Genomic DNA, 21,044 nt, shown 5'->3' on the forward strand with positions numbered 1-21,044 from the left:
ACCCCCCTCTCTCCTCTGACACTGCCACCACTAGTGCAGGCCTTCATCACCTCATGCCTGGATTATTGCAATAAATAGTCTGATGGTGGGTCTTCCTGCCTCAGCTCTTGTCCTCACTCCAATCCATCCTCTATTCAGCCACTAAAGTGCAGGTCTGACTGTGTCACCCCCACTACTCAATAAACTCCACTGGCTCCCTATTGACTTCAGGATCAAATACAAAATGCTGTTTGGCATTCTAAGCCCTTTATACCCTAGCCCCCTACATTTATATCCTAGCCCAAACCTCTATTTCCAGCCTCATCAGATACAACTCCCCCTCCTGCATGCTATGATCTGGACTTCTCTGCTCTCACAATCTGTCACTCTATCTCCATTGCACCCGACCATCCATCCCCATGCCTGGAATTCACTCCTCCCTAACATGTGACTCAACATTCTTCTCTTCCTTTAAGATGCAGCTCAATTCCCACTTTTTGTGTGAAGCCTTTCCTGATCCCCCCAACTGCTCACTAGAGCCCTCCCTCCTAAACTACCTTGTATTTAATTATTTTATTTGCTTTAATTCATTTTACATTTATGCTTCATATACTTCTATATGTACTTGTCTTAGCCATTAAAATTTAAGCTCTTTCATTTTTCGTACTTGTATCCCCAGCACACAGCACAATGCCTGGCACATATAAGGTAATTCAAAATGCTTGCTGTTGACCTTAAAACAAAGTTGTGTGGGTTTTAGGAAGAAGAGAAGAATTTTTTTGAACCAGAAGTATAATTCTTAGTATAGACCAAAGACTCTATCTTCCCAGAGATGATGGGATAGGGATCCCTTCAGAGGTAGCAAAAAAGGATGCACTGTGGAAGGATAACTCCACAAGTTTGAAAAATCTGGTGCTAGGGAGCTCAACATTTTCCCAAGTACTATAGATAGCCTTGCTTGTACCAAGTTCAAATTTACTGCCAATATGTTTATTATTATTATTATTATTATTATTTTTTTTTAGGCAATTGAGTTTAAGTTACTTGCCCAGAGTCACACAGCTAGTAAGTGTCAAGTGCTTGGTCTGAGGCCGGATATGAACTCAAGTCCTCCTGACTTCAGGGCTGGTGCTCTATCCATTGTGCCACCTAGCTGCCCTACCACCAATATGTTTAATTCAACTAGTAATTTCTCATTAATGTAAGCCCACCTTCAAAGTTATCTTGCTCTTTCATCAACTCAAGCCTTTTTTAAAAATAGGTACTACTTTCAAATTCTGCCAGCCTAAGACTGAGTAAGGGAAGTAGGGATGATAAAATCTCTCTTCCCTATAATTTGAAAGTTCTCAAATTCTGAATCAAATCATCCTCAAAGTAGTGAACTAAACAAAATTTTGACCCCTGCATAAGGTGGGGAGACAGGAAAGGCCTAATAAGGAAAAGCTTTCTATAATACAACAACTATGTGTTTGAAAATTTGGAAAGTATAGGAGAAATTATGGAAAGCAGAAGAAAAGCTTAAGAAAACGAAGGTTGAGTCCTTTCAGTTTAAATTATGATACCATATTAGCATTTTGAGCCAATCTGCTTTAGGCCAGCAGGGTCATAGCATACCAAAATTTATGAGAGGAAACACTATGTTCAAAGATTGATTCTACTCTCCTTCCATTGTCAATCATTTACTTCCTTCTTCCACGTTCACTCAAAATCAACACCCCATCTTAAAAATTATTTCACTGGTACACTCAGTTTAGAGAATGAGGGGACGGGGACACGGACATGGACACACACTTTTCTTACCTACCAATAATACCAAGTCTTAGACTCTAATTAATACTATCCATTCTTCACTTAAGTTTGTGAGGAAAAAAAGCGTTCATGATTTATCCTTTTATTTCTAACATACTAGCTGGCCTCTGAAGAATAGCCAGCCAATTGGTAGTTGAGAAACTAAGAGTTGGAAACCTAGCAACTTTATTCAAGGGCAACTCTTGGAGGTTTTTTTCTTTACCTTTAGATTTCTGGTTGCCTAACAGGATATGATGTATGCTACAGACAACATGAAAAATTAACAGAAGTAAATAGTATCTAAAAGAAGGGTAGAACAGGACCAAACAAATGAACAACAAAAAGAAAGGTTCTTCACTTTGAAGAGACTACAGTAGGTGATCAGTTTTGACAACTTCTTTAAAAAGTGATGTGGCAAAATTCTAACTCTCCTTCCCTTTTTTTCTAAAGGGCCAGAACAACTGCTACTGTGCCCACTCTGGAGGCAGATGGCAGTTCTCATGCAGTGCAGGCAACCAACCCACATACTACTGAAAATAGGTTTGTAGGGCCAAAGGTTACCAACCCCTGGACCAAAGTTGGAAAAGGAAGATCTGAGGCCTACATATAAACATTTGCAGAAGGCCATTACCCTGATTTCACCTCACTGTAGGGCAAAGATGCCTTCATGAGTGCAGAGAGGATCTGGACAAGGTTAAGCCCATAGGTAATTTGAACACAAAGGGCGTTAAAGTTTAATTCTTAAAATATTTGTTTTTAAAAACACACACACACACACACACACAATCTCCATACACATCACAGGCTCAAAGCCTGCCTCACTCAAAAGACTCACCTAACTCTGTGGGCTTCAGCAATTCATCCAAGATATTAAAGAAGGGCAGTTTCACCAGGCGGACTTCTGGCTTGACAACTTTAGAAGGTAATCGTCCAAGTCCATTTAGGTATTTCCCATATAGTACAGGATAGTCAATGTTGGGAGTAGAAATAGAAGTCCTGGGGACAGTACTTCCCCGGTCATAGGAAGAATGTATGGAGAGCGGGTCCAAAGGCCGGTGGGGTTGTACAGGATCAGAGCTCTTCTTGGCATATCGAGTCTCATAGAGTTCCTTAATTTTCTTGAAGACTTCAGGGCTGCAGTCAAACTGAACAAGCTGTAGTGCCCTGGTGACAAGTTCATGTTTAAGTCCACTCTTACTTCGGCCAACAAAACCAAGAAGCATCTGGAGATCGGAGACTCTAAAACTCATCACCATGTTCTAAAGAAGAGCAACCGTGGGGGGAGAGAAGTCTTAAAATTAGGAACAATCAGTAAAACTTAAAAAGCACTCTTGTAATCTGGCAGGCCAGGTTTCAGAGTGCTGAAATGAAAAACACTCTCAATGCAACACCTACTCTTCTGAATTCATCAGACACCCTCAACTAGTCCTGTCTTCACCCTCCACTTGGGGCAGGAAGTTACTTAGAAGGCAGATATCTTTCCATCCTTTGTCCTTTTCTCTTACTCCAGTCACTAACCCACATCCTTACCTTTGCCCAGGCCATCCTCTCTACCCTGAGTACATCTCCTATTTCTTCTCCTATCTATCTTCTATGTTTCATCTCAAGAACCCAATCTTCCACTAAATTGTCCCTGACTCTCTTCCCACCCAGTGATCTCCTCTCCTCACTTCTCTCTCTCTCCCTCCCTCCCACACACACTCTGAACTTAAAGCACTTATTTTCTATGCCTCTGAATAATAGTTGTCTTTGTGTTTAACCATCTTGTATTCCCAGATACATCTTACATTTATGTAATCTCCACCACACAAAGATCATAGTAGATACTTAACGAATACTGTTCATTAGACCACAGTAGTTGCCTTCTGAAAAGAACTGAAGCCATGAACAATGTGTACACAACTCTGTGATAGTCCAAGGTATTTATCTGGCATCACCAAAGAGGAAAAAGCATACAAAATCAGATCAGCAGATTTTAACAGTTTATGTTGTCAGAGAAGTATCTTCTACTTTTTAGTAAAATGGGGTTAAGAAGAGTTATTAAATACTGATAGTCAAAGACTATACACATTCTCCGTAATATTCAAAGTTAGCCATGGAGAATGAAATGTGATAGAAATTTGGAGAATTGAAAACACATGGTAGAGGGGTCAAGGAAGTGGGAATTCAACTAGATGAGCACAAGAACTCAAAAGAAATATATCACTTTACTAGTACTTTACCATTCTGACTCAATTTTGGTTTGCTGGGAACATAGGCAATGATGCTTATATAAAGTCAACTCCACCAGAAAATGTATTTCCAATTTCTGATTATTTAAATAGACAAGCTCAAGCCTGAATTAATATATTTCTACATCTAGTTTAATAAACAGCTTTGTATTATAATAGAAAGAAGATGAACCAGGAGTCAAGAGACTAGAATTAGTCTAGGCCAGGGGTGGGGAACATGTGGCCCTTCGACTGAATCCAAACTTCACAGAACAAATCCCCTTAAAAAGAATTTGTTCTGTAAAACTTGAACTCAAAGGGCCGTATGTGAGGACCTAAAGGGCTACATGTGGCATTGAGGTCACCTGGTAGATGGTGCTATAGTATCAATACCAATGCAAAAAGATTTGTTCAAGATAATGCCTAGAGCTCTTCAGTTTCAAAGAGTTATGAGGAGGAAAATATTTTGTAAATCTTAAAAGCATTAGGTAATGAAGTTTTGGGGTGTGTGAAACAAAAAGAACAATTTAAAATGTTTTGTGTTCTAGTTCTCTATGAGGACTTTTAATCTGTGGTCTGCTAACTTTTTTTTTTTTACATTTTGATATACGTTTTACTATATCTGGCTTCTTTTGTAATCCTATGTGTTTTACTTTACATATTTAAAAACACCATTCTAACAATGATTCTAAATATTATTCTAAGGGCTCATAGGTTTCAACACACTGCCAAAGGGGCTCACGACACAAAAAAGGTTAAAAGCCTCTGCTCTAAATAGTCAACTCTGGTCCAGTTACCTGAAATCCTGTATCGCTCAAATGGGTAGGACAGTTATGGACAAGTAGAACTGACCACTAGCAATAACCACTCTGTGGTTATCTGTGGAGGCAGCTACAAAGAAAAGGCCCACTCAAATATGTAGCTAACTCACATATGAATATGGAAAACACCACATTGATAATACCGGGCAGATGGATAACGTAACAGAAAGGTTTTCAACTGTATGCCTTCCTCAAATTGCTTGTAGGCAAGAACAGGCCTCTTGGAATAGACCCAAGCTCTTAGAGGGAAAGGGCTATGTCATTGTTGAAGACAGAGTAGTAACAAATGGAGACTGACCCTTTGCTTATTGAGTATGAAAAAGGATTCCAAATGAAATTATATGAACTATAAGCCTTAAAGAATAACATAAGCATAACTTATTATTGATATTGTCCAGACACTCTCAAAAGAGCCTGCCTATCAACAATGGACCAAGATAAAAGAGCTCTCTATGATGATCTTGGGACATCTTAAACCTCCCTTGCTCAAGAAGCTTCAGTGGCTCTCCACTGCCTCTAGGATAAAATATCAACTGTTTGACATGTAAAGGCCTGTGCCATCGAGCTCCAATCTACCTCTTCAGTCATTTCATATTATTCCCCTTTATACATTCCAGCCAAACTGGCCTTTTTGCTGCTTCCTAAACAACATTTTATCCCATTAGTGCTCCTTCTCCATAACTAGAACGTTCCCCTCCTCACTGCCTTCTGAAATTCCTAGTTCCACTAAAGGCCCACGGCAGGAATTTACTGATTTCTCCAAACAATTTGGTATCTATTCATTTATCCCTGTCTTACTTATTTCTCTCAGTAGAACAGAAGCTCTTTAAGAGTAGATTTTTGGATCCCCATTGCCTAACAGTACCAGCTGATCAATCAACAAGGATTTATCAACCACCTCCAATGTACCAGGCAAAGAACTAGACACCAGGGATACAAAAAGTAAGTCAGTCACTGCCCACATGGAGCTTAAATTCTATTGGGGAAACAACTTGTGCACATATAAGTACATACCAGGTATCTAGGAAGGAAGAGAGTATACTAATGTTTAAGAGTCGAGTCTTAAAGAAAGCAGTAGTTGAGGAAGGAGTATGCATATTCCAGGCATGGAGACAGCCCCAGGCACATGGTAGAAAATGCTTAATAAATACTTCTTCAATTGAATTGTTTATTATTACATGCTCTTTACTCAGTAGCTATTACTACAACCCAGTCTTCCTCCAGACATAGGGAAGATGGGGGAAGAAAGTGAGGAGAGAAAAATGACCAAAAAAAAAAAACCCAAAAACAAAAAAAAACAAAAACAAAGTAAAAAACAAAAACCAAAAACACCTGCAAAGGTAAAAGACCCACCCCCATCCCTATTATAAATCATTTCTGGCTCTGGTTAGTCCACATCAAAAGCATCAGAAAACTCTGCACAGTGTCACTGCACTACAGGTAAGTACCCTAATCTTAAAATTCAATTCCCTACCTTGTTAGAAGTTTATCTTCCTTGACATACAATACTCCCCCCACCGCCTCAATTTCAGCCTTGATTGGTTGAGTAGCAAGCCAAGTCTCACACTGGCCAACAGAACTTAAAAAGCATTCTCTCCTAAGCCTTTTTTTTGGGGGGGGGGGGGAGCAGGCGTTTAATGTAGCCCTAAATCCTCTTCGGAGATAATGACACCACTTTTTTGTGCTCCATAAAGGAAAAATTTAGAAGTCTCATCCTGATCTGTAAAAATATTTAATACAATAAATATTAAATAATTATGAGCTAGGAAAATAACAGTGTAGTGGATAGGGAGCTAACTTTGAAATAGAAGAGCCTTGGTCTAACTAAGTGCCCCAGGCAAACTCTCTTAAGTATTTCAGACAGCTTGGTTAAATTCAGATAGAAATGTATCCCAGGAGGCCACAAAATGATTTGGAAAACCACTAATTAACATCATCTATGCTGTACTGTATTTATTAATTTTGTTAAACATTTCCCAATTACATTTTAATCTGGTAAGGAACACACTTTTTAGTTTTGTGCTTTTCTGACACCTCTGCTAAGTTATAGATATGACAGTTCTGCTTTGGTTTTCACAAACCTATAAAACTAAAGGTACCCAGGGAGACAAAAAAAAAGAAATACAATGATAGCTAGGTAGTAGACCATTGCTCAAAAACTAAAGGAGACATAAACAAATTAAAAAGTTCCTGCCACCCCCTCAAGAGTTTATAATCTAGTAGAAAATGAGAGAAGCCCTGTACACATCTCGATGGGATGGAAAGAAGAAATGGGGTGGAAGGCAGTGGAGTCAGAAGCAAAAGCTCCCAAACTTCACACTGAACATTAAAAATCAAACCCCAGTCTTCCCCATCAACTCTCTCCCAAGGGAGCTGAAAACAGTTACAGGTGACACCAGGAGGGATGATGCCCTAGGGACAGAAGGAAGGAGAGGTAACCTCCCCCCCCACCTTGGGAGCAACTGGTTCCAAGAAATATTCCAAGAAATGGTAAGCATCCTGTCCAAGAAAAGAAGGACTAAGAGGAAAAAGTCAGCCCAGGAAATGGGGGAACCTGTCTAGGGGAGAAGAGCAAGCCTCCCAAACGGGATGCAACCTGTTCTAGGAAAAGACCAGAATTGAAGGGAGAAGACTTGGGAATGGGATGCAACCAGTCCCAGGAGAGTGGGAGGCGGGGAGTAAGGGTTGTATGACCCCCAAATGGAAGACAATCTTCTAGGAAAAGGGAAAGGGGGGTAGTCAGAAGATAGTGGGGGGTGTCAAATCCTGGACATAGGAAACACCTGTCCCAAGAGGGCAGTTGGGGGTGTCAGGGTGACTAGGGAAGGAAGGAGCAGGTGTCGGGTCGGAGGTTGAGCAGAGTGGGGGGAGGGGGGAGCAGTTGGGGGGCGAGTGGGGGAGGGGCTGGAGCTTCCAGCCCCTGGAGGGGGAGGGGTTCCTGCTGGGGGCGGGGGAGGGGCGAACTGGGGTCAGGGCGGGGGTAGGGGCCGGCGACTGCGGGGGGTGGGGGTGGGGGGGGGGCTCCAGCCTCAAGGAGAGGAGGAAGCCAGGCCGGGGAAGCGGGGAACCGACCGCAGCGGGGGAGGGGGCGTCAGCGGTCGCGGCGTCCCGGGCTCCAATACGGCAGGACGGCCTAGGCAGGCCACCGCCCCGGCGCCCAGAGTCGGGGGGCGGAGGAGGCCCAATAAAAGTCTAAGACCGAGGCCCGGCCGCCTCCGCTTCCCCCCAACCAGGATCCCTTTCGAGCCTGCCTCCGGGCAGTCCCGCGTCCCGCCCCCGCCCCCCCCAGCCTCTCGCTCACTTACTTTGGCCTCCACCAGCTCCGCCGCCATCTTGGCCACCAGCGTCCCCCGCGCCGGGAGCCCCAGTCGTCGCGTCACGTGACTACCCGCCGCTCGCGGTCGCGGTAACCAATCAACACCCGCCGCCCCGGCCCCCCCCCCCCCACGCCATCCTTAGCCCTTTCTTCCTTGGGCCGCGCTGGCGTCTGGAACTCCGCCCCTCCCTCCAGCCAATCACCTCAGCCGGAGTCCTCTCCGGGCCCCGCCCACTCACCTTCCTCCGGTCCCGGCTGGGTTTCTTAAAGGAGCACCAGAGCCTGCGAGGTGGGGTACTGAGCCGGACCCCAGTGAGGGAGGGGGTAGGTGGCTGGGGTACGGCAAGGGGACAATGTATGTGGGGCCGTCCTGGGCCAGCGAGGCCGAGAAGGTGCCAGGGCTCGGCTGGGTGCGTGCAGCACCGCACTGCAGCCGAGCCCCCGCCGGCCACATTCGGGGTGGGCGGGGGAGCGCTGCTCGGGGAGGAGAGCAGCTCCCGAGGCGGGGCGGCGCGGCGCTGCGCGGCGCGGCGCGGTATGGTATCTATAACGCCGGGCGGCCGCCCGACGCTGCCGATGCTACTACTGCCTGGCAAGAAGCCAGGGAATCGGGGAAGAAGCCGCGGAGACTGCGGCCCCGGGCGTCTGGGTCGTTCGTGGCCTTTGTTGTCACTTAGTGGGAGATGCCGCTGAGTGCCCGGAGGTTGTTTGGCTCGGCGCAAACCCACGAGGGAATGGGGGAGGAGGGAGGGAGCAGAGGAAGGGGCGGGGGAAGGCCGGGGAGACGGCCGACTGGAGGGAGCGCTTCCTTGGAGACTCACCCTTTAACTCAGTCCTAGGAAAGTGGAGGTGGAGGAGGAGGAGGGGGAGGAAACCCGGCGGCGAAGGGGCGGGGCCGCGGCTAGGGAGAGCCTTTTGTTCCGCCGGCCCCGCTGGGGACGGCGAGCCAGGGGCGCCTAAGCCTGCTCTCCTCTGGCCACGCTCCGATCTAGTCCCACTTTCCCGGGCCCCCTCCAGCCTGCAGGGAGCTTGCGGAGAGCCGGCTGCATCGGTTCCCGACGAGCCTCTGCTGTCCTTGTTAGCCAAGAGGCGGCAGTCCTTCCACAATCTACCCCCAAAGTGCTGTTGCAAAGAAAAGGCGTTTTAAAAAGTATAACTAATAAGTGGTTGGCTGTGAATGAGAACCTTCCCTTCTAGCCCACTAGCCTCATCTTATAGATGGGGAAGCTAACGCTAGGCAACAAGCATTTATTAAGCGATTACTGTGTGCCCGGAAAAGAGCTTACTTATCCATCGAGGGAGGCTACTTGCAATTGCCTCTGGACAAACAAATATAGACAGTATAAATTGAGGGTAATCTCAGAGAGAAGGCACTAACATTAAGGGGCATCAGGAAAGGCTTCTTACAGAAGGTCAAATTTTAGCTGAAGGAAGCCAGGGAAACTAGACGGCAGAGATGAGGAGGGAGAGATTTCCAGGGATGAGGGAAAGCTAGTAAAAATGAAAAGCTAACTCCTAGACTCAGTCAGCTAGTATTAAGTACCTACTAAGAAAGACACAAATAGAAAAGAGTCCTTCTCCCAAGAAGCTTCCTGTATAATGGGGAGAGACAACATGTGAACAACTACGTACAAACAAGCTATATACAGGATAAATTGGGAGGTGATTTAATGGGGAACAGTCAGTGAAAACTCTGTAGGTGTTGTGAGAGGAAGAGCAATGAGGCAAGAGAGGGGAAGGTACAAGTTCAAGGTCACACAGTATCAGCTTTCAGAGGATCCCCTTATAATGCTATGATTTAACACACACACACACCCACATACACCCTATAATAATAGCTAGAATTTAGATAGCATCTTAAGGTTCTGCTTTATAAATATTGCCTCATTTGCTCCTCATTATAACCCTGGGAGGTAAATGCTTTTATTATCCTCATTTTACAGATGAGGAAACTGAGGCAAATAGGTTAAGTGACATGCTCAGGGTCATGCAGCTAGTATCTAAAAGCAGAATTTTAATTCAGCTCTTCCTGTCTCCAGGTCCATTGTTCTGTCCACTGCCACCTAGCTGCCTGTTGTTTGGTTTTGTTTTGTTTTGTTTTTAATTTATCTCCCCACCTAAATAAGTTTCTTGATAGGGACCATGTCTTATAATCTGTAACTGCCACAACACCTAGCATAGATCTGAGCACAATACCAGAAAAAGTTTATAGTTATAGCAGCCAGAAGGGACATATGATATCAAATCCAACTCCCTTGTTTTACAACTGGGGAAACTGAGGCACAGAGAGGGCAAAATTATTCATTCCAGGTCACCCAATTATAGCAGATTTTGAACTAAAATTTAGTTCTCCTGAATCCCAGACCAGGTCTTTTTCCAATACATGATAATTCTAAGGCTGCTGTCCTTGGTACATGCCAGTAGATCTTTAGAATGGTACAGTATGGGGCTAACAAATGATATTGTATCTGTTATATGTATGTGTTAGTTGAATGTTGACCAGTGACAGGAATGGGCATAATGAAATGACCTGCTTATCAAATCTGCACATCTGCAAAGGACATATTTTGGATTACTATGTATTAAATAATACATATAGTAATGTATGTCACAATGTTTCAGATAAAATACAATATATTACAATGTATTAGATAAAATACAATGTCTGTTACAATGTATTAGATAAAATTCCATGTGTGTTGCAATGTATTAGATAAAACACAATGTATTATATTACAATGTATCAGAATATGTCACAATATATTGTGCAATATATTACAATATATGTTATACTGTATGTTACAATGTGTTACATAATATGTTACAAAGTATTATAATTATATGTTATGTGTATTATGTACTACATATATTACAGTGTATTATGTAATATATATGTTAGAGTGTGTGTTAGAATGTATTATATAACACATTGGATAACAAAATTGAAATGAAGAAAGAACTGAGCAGAAGAATAATAGATTAAATCAAACAAGATGAAATCTCAGGGATAAATATAAGTTCTGAACTTGAGTTCAACAGGTCAATGATACATTATAAATGATAGCTATAAAGAATATAAGAGAAAAAAAGAAACTATCTCTTTGAAATCATGCAAAGCAATTATCAGTAGAACCAGGGCCATATATAGAGATGTAATGAGGACAGAGGATATTGACAGCACGGAGGGCAGGCAAATCAGCCTAGCTGTGAAAACAAGGCCACCTGAGCAAGAAAGATGAGGTAGCAGCATGTGGCAGACATCTTAACCACTATCTCTTCTATCCTGTCGAAAAGGCCCAGGGCCCTGAACCCAAGAACCTGGGGAATAGGGCCAGCCCTACTCCAACTGTTTGATGCCTTGGGGTACCGATAAACTTCTTTTGTCTTAAAAAAAAAAAACCAAACCTAGGGTATAGAGATGCTTCCAGCCCTGTACCCTCAGCCATCATCCTTGCAATCAGCACCTATGGGAATGCAGCCTAGCAACCACTCCTTCAGGTAGTAGCTACAGCCCAAGTTACTGAGGATTCAGAAAAGAAAGTTTTCACCATCAAAGTCCCTGACACTGTCACATGATTCAGCATAAGAAATGTATATGATTTTCATCAGTGGAAAAGACATTAAAGAAGAAACATTACAATGTGCTTTGCACCCTAAGGACCACAGGATTTTACCATCTGACATAGCTAAACCGTACATACGTTTTGTCTCCTCCCATTAGAATATGTGCTCTTTGAGAGCAAGGACTTGTCTTGCTTCATTCATCCATTCATTCACTTATTTATTTTCATTCACTTGTACTATGTCACTGGCTAGAAACAAGCTTAGTAACAAGTTAGCAAGAATAAGACAAAATAGGAAGCTTTTCAGGTTAATAGTTACCAACTTCCTTTGCCCCATCACCATAGCCATATTCCAGGTGAAGGTTTAGGCTTTGCTGCTCCTCCCATAGACAATAGCCTTACCAGCTGCAGCTTTTTTTTTTAACATATTAATGTGCTTTAGTGGAATTAGGACACCCTATGTTCAAATCTTGACTCCTATTGAAAATGATAATAGCCAAAAATTTATATAGCACTGCTTTACAAATATTCCATTTGTCTTATTTGTAGTACCTCCCTTTCGGGGGAGGTAGGCACTCTTTTTACTCCCATTTTACAGATGGGGAAACTATAGAGTTAGTGACAGATTCACCCTGCTAATAAGTGTCTAAAATTAGATTTGAACTCAGGTCTTGCTGACTCCAGGCCCAGTGCTCTATCTACTGTACCAACTAGCTGCATGCTATGAATAAGTACTTAGCCTGTGTCCTCATCTATAATATAAAGTTAATATTATCTATAATGTTCACAAGATTGTTGTTGAAATTCACAAGTGATAGTGTAAAGTACATTGTGAAATTTAAAGTGTTATATACATGTCAGTTATTTTTATTTTTGTTGTTTGAGGGGACTTTTTTATGCCACTTCTTGCCCTGGGTGCCAAAATTGGCTAGCTGTCACTCTGACTATATACACATTGACTATAACTAATTTCTAAAAATACAATAAAGCCAAAGGTAGTAAAACTTCCAGTGGACTTGGAAGAGGGCACAGAATGAATGATTGTGTATTAATTTGTTTAGGTCTACTTTGTTAAAACTAAAAGTTTTATGTAGATCTGATTCCTTATTTTGTTTATTTTTCTATCAATGATCAATATGTATATAATAGAAATGTTTAAAAATTCAATAGCATAGCAGTTAAAGAATAAAAGCAAACAGTTCTCAAAAGAAGAATTATAAATGATTAACAACCATGTGAAAGATTACTCCAAATCACTAATAATAAGAGAATTAAGAATCAAAATGAGACATATTCCAAATTGACAAAAATGACAAAAGATGGAAATAGTATATGTTGGAAGGGCTATGGGAAGAAAAGCATACTATTACACTATTGATGAAACTGAATTGCTCTGACCAATTTGGAAAGCAATTTGGAATAACACTAAAAAGAAGTGGCCATACTCTTTGACCCAGAGGTCCCATTGCTAGTCATATATCCCAAGGAGACTAAAGACAGGCAGAGAGGTCCCATTCATAACAGCACTTTAGTAGTAACAAAGAATTGGAAACAAAGTTGATGCTTATTAATTTGGAAATGGTTAAGCAAATTGTGGTACATGAATGTAATGGGATATTATTTCACCAAAAGAAACAGCAAATATGAAGGATTCAGAGAAGTATAAGAAGACTCATATAAACTGATACAGTGAAAAAATAGGCTTAATGACTACAACAGTATAAATGGAAAGAACAAATAAAAAAAGGAAACCAAACACTGCATATTTATAATGACTAAGAATTTTGGCCCTTGAAAATTAAAAAAAAAAACTCAACATATATCTTCCTTTCCCTTTGGAACAGGTGGACGCCAAGGGATATAGACTATTATTTATACCAGGGGTGGGGAACCTGCAGCCTTAAGGCCACATGTGGGCTTCTGGGTCCTAAAATGTGGCCTTTTGACTGAATCCAAATTTTACAGAACAAATCCTTTTATTTTTATTAATACATTTTTGTTCATCTTTCATATTTTTATTTTATTTTAAAAATGAACCTATGCAAGATACCAAAGAATAAAATAAGTTTCAATGAAATAATCCTCCCAGATTGACCAGCACAATTAGAACATTGGTAGGCTATAAGAGCTAAATTGATGACTGCTATGCTTATTATTTAGTTGTAACTTTCCCCACATGATTGGCACCACTACCACCTACAACGCTACAACTAGCCACAACGCTAGTTGGCAAGAGTTTATGGGGGTCGAAAATGCCCGTCTGTTATCAGCTTTTGACAACAGTGCACTGTGTTTCTGTTTCAAGTGGAATTTGTGAATAGTTGCACAGCTCGACAGTATGTTTTAATTCTGTCTGCTTAACAGCCCATCATGTCAAAGAAGACCAAGAGAATGCTGAAGGAAGAAAACTGATTTTTTAATGAGGATTGGGAATTGCAATAGTATCTTGTTTCTGCTAAAGATAAGATGATTTGCTTGGCTTGCAATAGTGCAATATCAACATTAAAGAAATTCAATGCTCATCAGCATTATAACACTCATAAGGGCCACAAATATTTTAAATTAGAGGGAGAATGAAAAGTTGTATTGTAGAAATTAAAAGATGAAAAGCAAAAGTAAAGACAATTCTTTAAAACAGCAATAAGACCTGGAAATAATGCTACTGAAGCAACTTATAAAGTAGCTTATATACTCAGGAACAAAAGGGAAGCCATTCAGTGATATAGAAATTGTAAAAGAATGCATTGTCAAAGTTGTAGGATGCTTAGACCCTGATAATGTTTCAAAGTACAAACAACTGCCTCTTTCAAAGAGAACCATAACTGATCTGCAGCATGAATTAGCCTTCAACTTAATAGAACAATTTCATTCAATACTTCAAAAGGAAAATGTATATTATTCAATTGTTTTGGATGAGTCGACTCATACCACTGACTTGGCACAGGTTTTATACTTCATTAGGTCATAAGATTTTCTTTGCTACAAAGAGTTTTTCGGGCACTCTTGTAAACAGAACATGGGGAATAGATATTTTCAACAACTTTCAAGATAAATGTCATGAAGTTGGACTGAATTTGGTAAATTTAGTGAGTGTATATACAGACAGTGCACCTTCCATGACAGGAAAACATGAAGGGTTTTTTGCACAGATAAATAAGTATTAACAGATCCAGATGCTGTCATTTCTTTTCATCAGCAAAAATCTCTGTGCTAAAGCTACTATTTTAAGTGACACTTTGCAACAAGTTATAAGTATTGTTAACTATATTCATGCAAATACAACACAGTGTTCATAACATGCTGAAGTTGAACAATGAGGTATTCAGTGTGGATTTGCTGTATCATTCAAAAGTGCATTGGCTATCCCAGGGACTGGTGTTAGCCAACATTTTATCTTTGTGAGAACAGATAGTTAAATTTTGTAAAGAACAGAATCAGCAATGTGAATTATTGAAAAAAGATTTGTATAGAAATGCTGCGTTTCTGTGTGATATTATGTCAGATCAAAACAACCTGAATATTTCATTGCAAGGTAAAACTAAGTCTATATATAATATTTGGCAAAAAAAAAAAATTCAAGCATTTCAAAAAAAGCTCTCTTTTTTCAAAACACTTCTTCAAAAGGAAATTTCAGATGAACATTTTCCCCAGTTAACAAAGGTTATTGATGAGCAGGATGATATATGCGAATCATTTGAAGAATACACAGCTGTTACAGACTAATTAGTTGGAGAATACAATGAAATGACTTTGAGAATCATGACATCACACTCAAATTAGCATTTCAGCCTCACCTAGTTGATATCACTAAGGCATCTAAAGAACTACAGATGAGAAAAAAAATTTTAAAAATTAAAAAAAAAAAAAGAACTACAGATTGAGTTCTCAGTAGACGACATCTTGAAGTCACTATTTGGTGCTAAGAAAGATCCAATTGAAAAATGGGAAAATGCAGTAGAATACTTATGCCTTCAGCAACATGCCCAAAAAATGCTTTCTTGCTTTTCAACTGCTTATTGCTGTGAATCTACATTCTCTTACCTAACCCAAATCAAGACACCCTTAAGGTCACAAATGACTGATACCTCCATGCTGCAATCAAATATTCAAATGCTTTCCAACAAAAAGCAGACACAACATCATCAAAAGTTTAGTTAACTTTAAAATAAACAAATAGTTTTCATTTTTTGAAATATTAATAATTGAAATTATTAATCTAGTAGTTAGATTTTTACAAAATAAGGTACATTTTTAAGTATACCTAATTGAAGTTTCTTGAATGAGGCCTTATTTTATCACAGCTAAATATTGATGTGGCCTTCCAACATGAAAAGGTTTCCCACCCCTGATTTATACGATACACACAGTACTGATGTGTTCTTGGTTTTTGCTGGACTGCTTCCCCCCCCCCCCTTTCTTTTTAAATCTTTATTACAAGGGATGGCTTACTGGGCAGGAAAGGCAGTAAGAATATATTTGGAAATTAAGGTGATATAAAACCAAAAGTTATTAATAAAAATAAGATCAAACAATTTAAGTTAAAAAATAATGACCCACTGTATCCCAAAGAAATCATAAAGGGAAAAGAACCCACATGTACAAAAATATTTATAGCAGCTCTTTTTGTGGTGTCAAAGAATTGGAAATTGAGGGGATGTCCATCAATTGAAGAATGGCTGAACAAGTTGTGGTATATGAATGTAATGGAATATTATTGTGCTATAAGAAATGATGAGCAGGTAGACTTCAGAAAAACCTGGAAAGACTTGTATGGTCTGATGCTGACTGAAATGAACAGAACCAGGAGAATATTGTACATAGCAACAGCTACATTATGGGATGACTGACTTTGATAGACTTAGCTTTTCTCAACAATACAAGGGTCTAAGACAACTCCAAAAGACTCATGATGGAAAATGCTATCCACATCCAGAGAAAGGACTTTGGAATCTGGATGCAAATGGAAGCATAGCATTTGTTCTCCTTTTCTTTTATTATTTTGTTTTGTTTCTTCTTTCTCCTGGTTCCTCCTATTAGTTCTAATTCTTTACATCATGACTAATGTGAAAATATGCTTAATATGAATGTATAAGTAGAGCCTATATCAGATTGCACACCGTCTTGGGGAGGAGGGAGGAGAGGGAGCAGGAGAAAATTTAAAACTCATAATCTTATGGAGGGGCAGTTAGGTGGCGCAGTGGATAGAGCACTGCCTCTGAAGTCAGGAGGACCCGGGTTAAAATCTGGCCTCAGACCAAACACTTGACACTTTCTAGCTGTGTGACCCTGGACAAGTCATTTAACCCCAATTGCCTAAAAAAAAAAAGAACCAGAATCAGTTAGAGAATGTCTACAAGCGCTCTGTGATCTCTCTAAAACACATAAAGTCATTTCGGGGCAGCTAGGTGGCACAGTGGATAGAGCACTGGCCCTGGATTCAGGAGCACCTGAGTTCAAATTCGTCCTCAGACACATAATACTTACTAGCTGTGTGACCATGGGCAAATCACTTAACCCCATTGCCTAACCAAAAAAAAAAAAAATCTTATGGAAGTGAATGTTGAAAACTAAAAATAAATAAATTAATCATAAAAATAAATAAATAGAAAAAAAAGAAATGATGAGCAGGCAGATTTCAGAAAAATCTGGACTTACGTGAACTGATGCAGAGTGAAGTGAGCAGAACCAGGAGAACATTGTCCATAGTAATAGCAACATTGTGCAATGATCAACTATGAAAGAAAGACTTAGCTCTTCTCAGCAATACAATGATCCAAGATGATTCCAAAAGACTTGTAATGGAAAATGCTATCCACATCCAGAGAAAGAACTATAGAGCCTGAATGCAGATTGAAGCATACTATTTTCATTTTTTTTCTTGTGATTTTTCTCTTTTGTTCTGATTCTTTTTTCAAACTATGACTGATGTGAAAATATGTTTAACATGATTGTATATGTATAACCTATATCAGATTGCTTGCTGTCTTGGGGTGGGGGGAGGGAAGGGAGGGAGAGAGAAAAATTTGGGATTCAAAATCTTACCAAAATGAATATTGAAAACTATTTTTACATATAGCTGGAAAAAAAATAAAATACTATTGTTGAAATCTGAGAGATATAGACCCCTCAAGGACAAGAGTATAGGATGGGGTCATCTGGAATGAATTCACAGACTCAAGCCTTCTCTGAGTCAAGGTGGCAAAGATTTATTGTTATGCAATACAGCGGGCAGTGGTCCTCAAGGAATTCTGCCATGGTGTGCACAGCTCCTTAGAGAACTTGCAACCTAACAGGAATGATGCTAAAGCTTATATAGGAAAAGTAGTGAATTATGTGGCAAGTATGCTAATTAGGTGATAACATTCAACCTTGTTCATTGGCATCATTCACTACTGCAAACAGGGGTGGGGTGGGGAGAGGGTTCCTAAAGGTATCTTTTTGGTCTGTTATGTCTGTAATGAGATAGTTTCAGTAGTTGACATCTATAAATTGACCTCTGGATTGTATAAGGTAACTGTGGGCATCATCAGTACTTGATAGTTTTGTTGATACGAGATAGTACAAGGGAAATTCTACAGAGGTCAGCTTGTTCTTGTAACAGAGAGAGATAGTTTGCCTCACTAGGCCCACTCATGAGTTATTTCCAGAGATAGGGTCTTGGACTGGAGGGAAACTGTCAGGAATAGTATTTCTGAGGCTAGGGAGAAATTGGGGTCCAAGCACAGGCACCCAAACACCCCATCAAATTCATCCTTTTCATTTTTGATGCTGGTAATTTGGTTTTCTTCTTTCCTTTTTTAAATCAAATTAACCAAAGATTTATCTATTTTATTGCTTTTTTCCCTATAAAACTAGCACTTAGTTTTATTTATTAGTTCAATAGTTTTCTTAATTTCAATTTTATTAATCTCTCCTTTGGTTTTCAGAATTTCTAATTTGGTATTTAATTGGGGATTTTCAATTTGTTCTTTTTCTAGCTTTTTTAGTTGCATGCCCAATACATTGATCTCTTCTTTCTCTATTTTATTCATATAAGCATTTAGAGATATAAAACTTCCCTTAAGGACCACTTTCGATGCATCTCATAAGTTTTGATATGTTGCCTCATTATTGTCATTTTCTTGGATGATGTTATTGATCGTTTCTAGGATTTGTTGTTCGATCTACTCATTCTTTAGGACTAGATTGTTTAGTTTCCAATTACTTTTTAGTCTATCTTTCTATGGCCCTTTATTACATGTAATTTTTATTGCATCATGATCTGAAAAGGATGCATTTAACATTTCTGCCTTTCTGCATTGGATTGTGAGGTTTTTATGCCCTAGTTATATGGTCAATTTTTGTGTAGGTGCCATGTACTGCTGAGAAAAAGGTATATTCCTTTCTGTCCCCATTCAGTTTTCTCCAGAGGTCAACCATATTTAACTTTTCTAAGATTCTATTGATCTCCTTAACTTCTTTCTTGTTTATTTTGTGGTTAGATTTATCTAGCTCAGAGAGGGGGAGGTTGAGGTCCCCCATTAGTATAGTTTTGCTGTCTATTTCTTCCTGTATCTCCCTTAGCTTCTCCTTTAAGAATTTGGCTGCTATACCACTTGGTGCATGTATGTTTAGTAATGATATTACTTCATTATCTATGGTACCTTTCAGCAGGATGTAGTTTCCTTCCTTATCTCTTTTAATTAGATCTATTTTTGCTTTTGCTTTATCTAAGATCAGGATTGCTACCCCTGCTTTTTTTACTTCAGCTGAAGCATAATATATTCTGCTCCAGGCTTTTGCCTTTACTCTGTATGTGCCCCTCTGCATCAAATATTTTTCCTGTAGACAACATATTGTAGGTTTGTGGTTCTTAATCCACTCTGTTATCATTTTCTGTTTTGTGGGAGAGTTCATCCCATTCACATTCACAGTTATGATTACTATCTGTATCTTCCTCTCCATCCTATTCCCTCCCCCCATTTATTTTTTCTCTTCTTTTTCCCTTTTCCTCCTCAGTAGAGTTTTGCTTTTGCCCACTGCCTCCCTCAGTCTGCCCTCCCTTCTATTAGCCCCCTCCCTTTTCTTTTCCCTTTACCCTTTCTACTTCCTGTAGAGTAAGTTAGATTTCTATACCTAACTGATTATGTTATTCCCTCTTTGCACCAAATGTGATGAGAGTAAGGTTCAAACAATGCTCATCTCCCTCCCTTCTTTCCCTCTACAGTATTTGGTTTTTGTGCCTTTTCATGTGATGTAATTAATCCTTATCTGCCTCCTCCTGTCTTCTTCTCCCAGTACAATACCTTTTCACCACTTAATTAGATTTTTTACCATCACATCCTGAAATCAACTTAAACCCACACCCTCTAAGTATACCCCCTTTTAAATGTCATAATGACATTACAATTCTTATGAGTTACAAGTCTCATCTTTCACTGTAGGGATGTAAATAGTTTGCCCTTATTAATAATATATTGTTTTGGGGGCAGCTAAGTGGTGCAGTGGATAGAGTACCGGCCCTGAAGCCAGGAGGACCTGAGTTCAAATCTGACCTCAGACCAAACACTTATACTCACTAGCTTGTGTGACCCTGGGCAAGTCACTTAACCCCAATTGCCTAACAATTAAAAAAAAATAATATGTTGGGGTTTTTTTCTTTTCTGTTTACCTTTTTATGCTTCTCTTGAGTCTGGTATTTGAAGGTCAAATTTTCTGTTGTCTTTTCATCAGGAAGGTTTACAACTCCCCTATTTTGTTGAATGTCCATCTCCTCCCCTGAAAGATTATGCTCAGTTTCTCTGGGTAGTTGATCCTTGGTTATAATCCAAGCTCCTTTGCCTTATGCAATATTGTATTCCATGCCTTCCAATCTTTTAATGTAGAAGCTGCAAGGTCCTGCATAATCCTTACTTGTGGTTCCATGATATTCAAATTGTTTCTTTCCTGCTGCTCGCAGTATATTCTCTTTGATCTGGTAGTTTTGGAATTTAGCTACTATATTCCTTGGCATTTTCAATTTGGGATCTCTTTCAGGAGGTGATCAGTGGATTCTTTCAATGACTAATTTACCCTCTGGTCCCAGAACCTCAGAGCAGTTTTCTTTGATGATTTCCTGAAAGATGTTGTCCAGGCTTTCTTTTTCATCATGGTTTTCAGGTAGACCAATTATTTTTAAATTGTCTTTCCTGGATCTATTTTCCGAGTCAGTTGTTTTACCAATGTATTTGTATATTTTCATTCTTTTGTTTCTGTTTGACTGATTCTCACTCTCTCATAGAGTCATTAGCTTCCACTTGCCCCATTCTAATTTTTAACGAGTTGTTTTCTTCTATTAGATTTTGTACCTCCTTTTTCCCTCTTTCATTTGATCTTCCCAAAGAGCCTT

At 39.9% G+C, this 21,044-nt stretch overlaps 1 protein-coding gene across 1 annotated transcript in view; it reads right to left on the reverse strand.

Moving 5' to 3' along the window:
• PIAS4 (protein inhibitor of activated STAT 4) overlaps positions 1–8,166 on the reverse strand; it is a 50,702-nt gene extending 42,536 nt beyond the window's left edge. The window contains exons 1-2 of the mRNA XM_027851098.1: positions 8,104–8,166; positions 2,603–3,026 (exon numbers count right to left, since the gene is read on the reverse strand). Coding sequence (XP_027706899.1) covers positions 2,603–3,026; positions 8,104–8,130 — 451 coding nt within the window. The 5' untranslated portion in view covers positions 8,131–8,166. The remainder of the gene's footprint in view (positions 1–2,602; positions 3,027–8,103) is intronic.
• Positions 8,167–21,044: the final 12,878 nt, after the last annotated feature.

Source organism: Vombatus ursinus, unplaced genomic scaffold (assembly GCF_900497805.2).
Source record: "Vombatus ursinus unplaced genomic scaffold, bare-nosed wombat genome assembly UNPS02009173.1, whole genome shotgun sequence".
Classification (NCBI taxonomy): Eukaryota; Metazoa; Chordata; class Mammalia; order Diprotodontia; family Vombatidae; genus Vombatus; species Vombatus ursinus.